Raw genomic sequence first — 6,392 nt, 5'->3', positions numbered from 1 at the left:
ATTTTATGTCCGGGTTAAATCTTCCCCATGGGAAAAACTAAACCCTTCCACACGCTATTCCACAAATTATCATCTAGTCTATCAACATTATGCAAGTGCATTATATAAGAAAAAAAATACAAAACAATACAAGAACAACACGTCAACTCACCAGAGATCAAATGGGAAAATAATTCACCGACTCCAGATATTTTCATATCAGAGGTTTCGGCTCGGTAGAACTCCTAACAGGGCCTATAAATCCTACTGATCCCTCAACATAAATATTATATTATATTATTGATACGCAGACACGTTACAACTTACAAAAACATAATTTTTCAAAAAAATGTAAGTTATTACGAAAATAGTGTCAACCGGTGTACTGTGGGCGATTGGTATTTTACATTTGTCATTTTAAGGGTTAATAAAACAAATGTTTTACCAATCATCCAGAAAAAATAATAAGATACTTGACTGAGCTGAGCGAAGTCTTGTTTTAACTCTACTATTTTGATTTTCGTCTCTCTGTTAATTTGTTTGTACATTCCATTTCCGTTTCAAGATGGTGTCTGTTTTAATGGCTTAGTAAAGATTTGTTTTTCAAATCAGTTCAAAGATAACAAAATCTAAATAAATTTTAATTTCTTATCCGCAAGGTTTTTAAATATTATAATCAGTATTTTCTTTGAGATGAGGCGGTTCTTTGGAAAAAATGTTTGATTCCTTATTCGATTCATAGAAAAATGTTTTTAAGTACCTACTTACAAACCTTATGATTTCAGTTTTGATTTATTAAATAAATAAGAGAAAATTCGAAACATAGAATTCCTAGTATAGTTACCTACTACGTTCAATAACTACACAACACAGTATTTCACATCGGGATAGGCACAATTGGTACATCACCCATGTACTAAAGTAATTTATTAAGTAGGAATTCAAAAAAAAGAAGTATTTTTTTAAATAATATGAATAATAAATATTTGAATTGTATTATGTACACTACAATTGTAACTTTAAAATATATTATTTTTACACGTCGCTATAAGTTATCTATATACCTAAATACAAATGTTAATGTTCTTTACCGATTGCTTTGAAATTTTGACATAATGTTACATTCGCGTGTGTTTTATTATACCTATATTATATAAATGTCACCTGTAACAGCTAAAACACTTTTTTTTTTAAACAGCGCCATCCGTTGGACGTAGAGGCAAAAGCAGCTATTGTTTCTTTATCTGCACATAAAAACTGAGCCACAGCACCGCGTGGCGGCGTACATGTAGTTATAATAATCATGTAGTTATAATAATCATGTCATGATAAATATTATCATGGGATAAATAGAAAAAATTACAACAACTTCGCACAGGAGGCCATGAGGTAAATAGTTTCCTTCATCCTATGGGGATGCTGGATGGAGGTAAACCTCACCCCTTGAACTTGGGAACCCTTGCTAAGTCACCAAGCGTAGCGAACCACTCGTGGTGACCTATGGCAAAGGTGCTATTTATCCAATTGTTGCTTAAATGAATAGGTATCGATCTACCTAGACCTATTTAAGAACACGGAAAAAATACTTTAAAAGGTAGATTAGCTTCTGATTCTCGGGGCTAAGTAAGCTTTTTAGTTGGATTCATTTTATATCAATATATTCACTACATTTAGCTTTCGAACCTTCGGTTCTTGAGAATGTTAAAAAAATGATGGGATGAACTTCAATGCGATGGTCGGATAGGTATAGGTTTTCGTTAAAATTTTTATTCCGGAAAATTAAACCGCAAAAATATGGGTTATATGAATAGTACTTTAGTTTCAGCAAAAATAATACCTTCCCGCGACCTCTAAAAGTACCTAAACCAAACGCTCCCATTCCCATGGAGTTAATGATAATTCTTTTAAGTTGAGAAGATGCGGGTTCAACTCTAGCCGACAGGTAATTTTTTCACTGCCCAAAATATCTAAAATATATATTTTCCTAATTCCTAATTTTTTTACAGCGAACTTGAGAATTCTAATACCTACGTGAAAATACATTAGGAATGTTTTTACAAGAGTCCCAACTCCCAACTACTCCCATACGTCTGAACCAAGTGAGACTAAGGCATCCTGATTGGGGTATGACGTAAGGATGGAAGATAGTGGAAAGGGAAAGCATATATGAAGAGGAAAAAGAGGATATACCTGGATATTCAGATCTAGTCACCAAACACGGTTAATGCCATTTCATGCAACGTTTCGATTCTGAATGGGGGTCTTTGACCAGGGTGATACTGCACGGAAAGTGAAGCATGCCAATTTCCTGTTAAAATATTATTAGTCATTCAGAATATATGGAGAACACGTGTTATTTTCTTAATAAGTAATATGACGGAATGCGACAATATCAGTATATCAATATTTGTATGAACATGTGTTACGCCGTCCTCATAAAACATTCGCTTTTAACTGAATTGGGTTAGCTGGAAGATATTGGATGTAACCTATAAGTTATACCCTTTGTACTCTTTTTGTGCAATAAATGTTTTTTTGAATTTTGATACTTTGTTAGGAACTATGTCAATTCATTCGTCAAAGACCTGCAGTCCCGTTTTTAATAGGAAAACGAAAAATATGACCTGATTTTTAATAAATTAACAGTATTTCATATCAGTAAGTTTTCTCTGTAGTAGAGTATCTTTTTAAGTAAAGTTCTACACAATACCCTCAACCGTTGCTACTAATGAAGTGTCTGTCCTTTGTTTTATTCAAAAATTTCAGTATCATTTTGTGCACTTTTATGCCAAGTAAAACAACATTTTTTAAATGAATACACTTACACGAAATCATAAACACTAATTTCGGTTTTGGGTCTGTGATTTTAACATTGGTTCAATAAACTCGGACTTGTTTTGAATTAAAGTGTCTGTTTCATAATTGGAACCGATTGTTTCAAGAATTCAGACGAGCGATTAAAAACCATTCTATATCACGTAAAACATTCTATATCATTTGTTTCTTGCAAAATCTTCCTTTAGTTTGTCAGATTTCCGGGAATATAGGACTGATTTACATATTTCCGATTGTATGCATTGAAATCTTTCGTTTTAACCTTTTTTTTATTTTTCATACCGTATCATCTTTTCAATCAGAGTTCGACGGATGAATGAATGACGGACAGATGAATGAAAAACGGACGGATGAATGAATGAAGGACGGACAGATGAATGAATGACGGACGGATGAATGACGGACGAATGAATGAATGATGGACAGATGAATGAATGAAGGAAGGACGGATGAATGAATGACGGACGGATGAATGAATGACGGATGAATGAATGACGGACATATGAATTAAAGACGGAAGGACGAATGAATGACGGATGAATGAATGACGGACATATGAATTAAAGACGGACGGATGAATGAAGGACGGATGAATGAATGACGGACGGATGAATGAAGGACGGATGAATGATGGACGGATAAATGAATGATTATAAATAAGAAAAAAAATACCCGGTAAGTTACTTTATAAAAAAATAAATGCAAAATTATGCTGTGTAACAAATTAATTATAATTATACATAACTGATTTCAAACGACCACGATTATTTCTGGCCACTTCGGTTTTTCGGGAGTAAAATACTGATGAAAAAACAAATGTCAGCAGCTTATTTCATGAATATCTTAAACAATGTGTAAATATGTTTTATTACACCAAATATTTCCGAGCTCCACCGAAACCTCGTGCAAAACAATATACTTTCGAGAAATGACTTCAAGGGCGCATCTCATCTATTAGGTCAGCGGCCAACCCCAGGGCGAAAATAATGGACCCGCCGCGGCTGCCACGGTGAATTTTCTTCTCGTATGTTATTGTTCTTGGTATGAATAATAATGTATGACATGTGCAGAACTTGACTGCGCTGACTATATAAAGGGGAGCTGACCTACCACAGACATCACTTCCGTTTTAGACTTCGATCACCAAAGATACTCCACTCAAGGTGAGCTGATCAACTAATCCTAATATTACTTTACATTCATAAATACATAACAACTAACACGTACATTAGAAGCACTAGATCTCAGGGTCAAAAACATATCCAACAAGCAACTACCAACCATTTAGGCAAAAAAGCTTCCTTACTATGCGGCTAAACTCTACAACAAAATCCCACTTTCATTTAAAATCACAAAAATATCATTGCATTTAATATTTTTAAAACTGGATTAAAAACATAGAATGATCATAAACAGAAAATGTACTGACCTCAAAGACTCAAATCAAGACTAAATAATATATTATTCGTAATACTAATTCTGAATAATGTGTTAATGAAATCCTCAGCACGGGAGATCCCAGTGGGGATATCATTATCTTTATTTGTTACAAAAATGGGAGAAACTTAAGACGAAAACATTTATCATGTTAAGTCCTTTCTATTTAATTATAACTTAGCTGAGATGTATCCGAAAACATACAAATGAACAGGTGTGGTAAATATTATATACTAGCGCAGAAACTTGAAAAATCACGGGATATCATAATTGTAGGACATGTGAAGCTGAAAGTATTTTTAAAAAAATATTTGCCTTTCAAAAGAAGAAATTTACCTTTCGAATTGTAGTGAACTTGAAAAATTACGACATCTGTGAAAAATTAAACCAAATAAATACACAATTTAAATAAAGAACTATTAATTAATAACATATGTTTGGTACCTACTTTATTTATACTTATCAGTTTCAACTGTGAAAATTAAAAGTTCATTGATCTTGAATAATTTTACGTTTTACGCAGGAACACAGTTTCAAATCACGCACTCATTCACCGACAACCGAAATTCGTATGTTTATTAATTTATAGTTTAAAATAAAATTGTCTAAATTGGATCATTTGAACATCAATTTCACTAATTACACACGTCTTTGTAAATGTATTGAAATTTTTTAAGTTTAGTTGTGTATTGCGCATTACAAACCTCTCACAATGTCACAATCACATTGGGATAAAATCAGGGGATATGGATTTCTGAAGCTTAAAAAATTATTTGCCTAAGGATCTTAGCTTTAAAAAACAAACATCAATTTTAGAGACTACCAGAATTTTATCTTTCGAAGGAACACCGTTATTAAACAAAATAAATTACTACATCTATCAAAAAAATTAACAGAAGAACATTTTAATTTATTTATTATAAAGTAATCCAAGATTTCAAGTCGACACATTAAAATAGGCGATATTATTTTTGAATTAATTCAGGTGAGACATGCTATGGGAATCGGGAACATTTATTTCAATATTGCTAAGACATAATACAGTGTCAAGACGGTGATATATATTGTGTAAACAGAGTAATGTGGATTCCAAATAGTGCTTCCATATTCATGTGTACTTCTAAGGCACTATAAAGGTTTAAAATTGATCGAGGGTCTTTAATTTTGGGTGATTTGCGCCGAATGTCATTAATGTGCACATCAAATATAAATTTAGAATCAAATTGTTCTCGAATAGCTCCTTTTAGGGCTTTTTATGTTTATGGAGACGTCGCGGCGTCGGTCCTGCTTCTCAAAAAATATACTTACAAACATTGTAATTCCAGATGAACTTCCTGTGGCTCGTGACTTTGGTATATCTGTCCTCCAACTTGATTCAGTCCCAGGAGTTGGAGAAGCGTGAAGCCCGCCGTAGACTGTGTGGCACCCAGCTGGCTGACATGCTGGCACTGGTCTGCGAGGGTGCCTACAACGTGCAGTTCGGCAAGCGGGATGGGCTCGGATCCAACGAGCTGCAGGAAGACGGTTACGACTACGAACAGACTTTGTTCTCAGAGCCCGCGTGGCCCTTCCTGTCCCGCCAGGCTGCAAACTCGCTGCTGCAGAGGGACGACTACCACCGCCGCTTCAGACGCGATAGCCGTGGCGTTGTGGACGAGTGTTGTTACAAGAGCTGTAGCGTACGCACGCTGAAGAGCTACTGCGCCAACAAGAAGACATAAGCTCTACACCCAATCAATCCATGAGCCAAGCTACTCAATCCTAGACAAGGCTCGCACTTCAATTTAAACTATTTTATAATGCATTGACGACTAATTATTAATCTTTTTGAATTTGTTGCATTATGGGAGAGGCTGCCATTTTTTACTTTAATTATTACTATTATTATTACATACCGTGCTACGCGCTCAATTCGTGAAATTTTGGGGGGTGATTTATTCGTGAAAAACTTGGTGGCCAAATAAATTAAAAATACTAATTTATAATAAATATCATAAATTTATAATTTTTGTACGGTTTAAAAAGCGATAATACACCCTTACAATTATTATTTCTTCGCACTCGGTCAGTTGTTCTATTTAAGATTAGAAATACATATAGGGGTGGCCATTTGGTTATCTGAATGCATGTGGTACTCGCAA

At 34.3% G+C, this 6,392-nt stretch overlaps 1 protein-coding gene across 1 annotated transcript; it reads left to right on the top strand.

Moving 5' to 3' along the window:
* Positions 1 to 5,576: 5,576 nt before the first annotated feature.
* Positions 5,577 to 5,972, top strand: LOC149423891 (insulin-like peptide 5). The gene has a single exon (XM_089631924.1). The coding sequence runs from the start codon at positions 5,577 to 5,579 to the stop codon at positions 5,970 to 5,972; it is 396 nt and encodes a 131-aa protein (XP_089488050.1).
* Positions 5,973 to 6,392: the final 420 nt, after the last annotated feature.

Source organism: Hesperophylax consimilis, chromosome 5 (assembly GCF_061612785.1).
Source record: "Hesperophylax consimilis isolate HC1 chromosome 5, BYU_Hcon_1.0, whole genome shotgun sequence".
In the NCBI taxonomy this organism is placed as follows: domain Eukaryota; kingdom Metazoa; phylum Arthropoda; class Insecta; order Trichoptera; family Limnephilidae; genus Hesperophylax; species Hesperophylax consimilis.
Note: the sequence above shows the minus strand (reverse complement) of the source record. Positions and strands in the feature narration are given on the sequence as shown.

Bases quoted from the DNA above. Each gene is read 5' to 3' on its own strand.
- LOC149423891 (XM_089631924.1), top strand. From the start codon at position 5,577: ATGAACTTCCTGTGGCTCGTGACTTTGGTATATCTGTCCTCCAACTTG.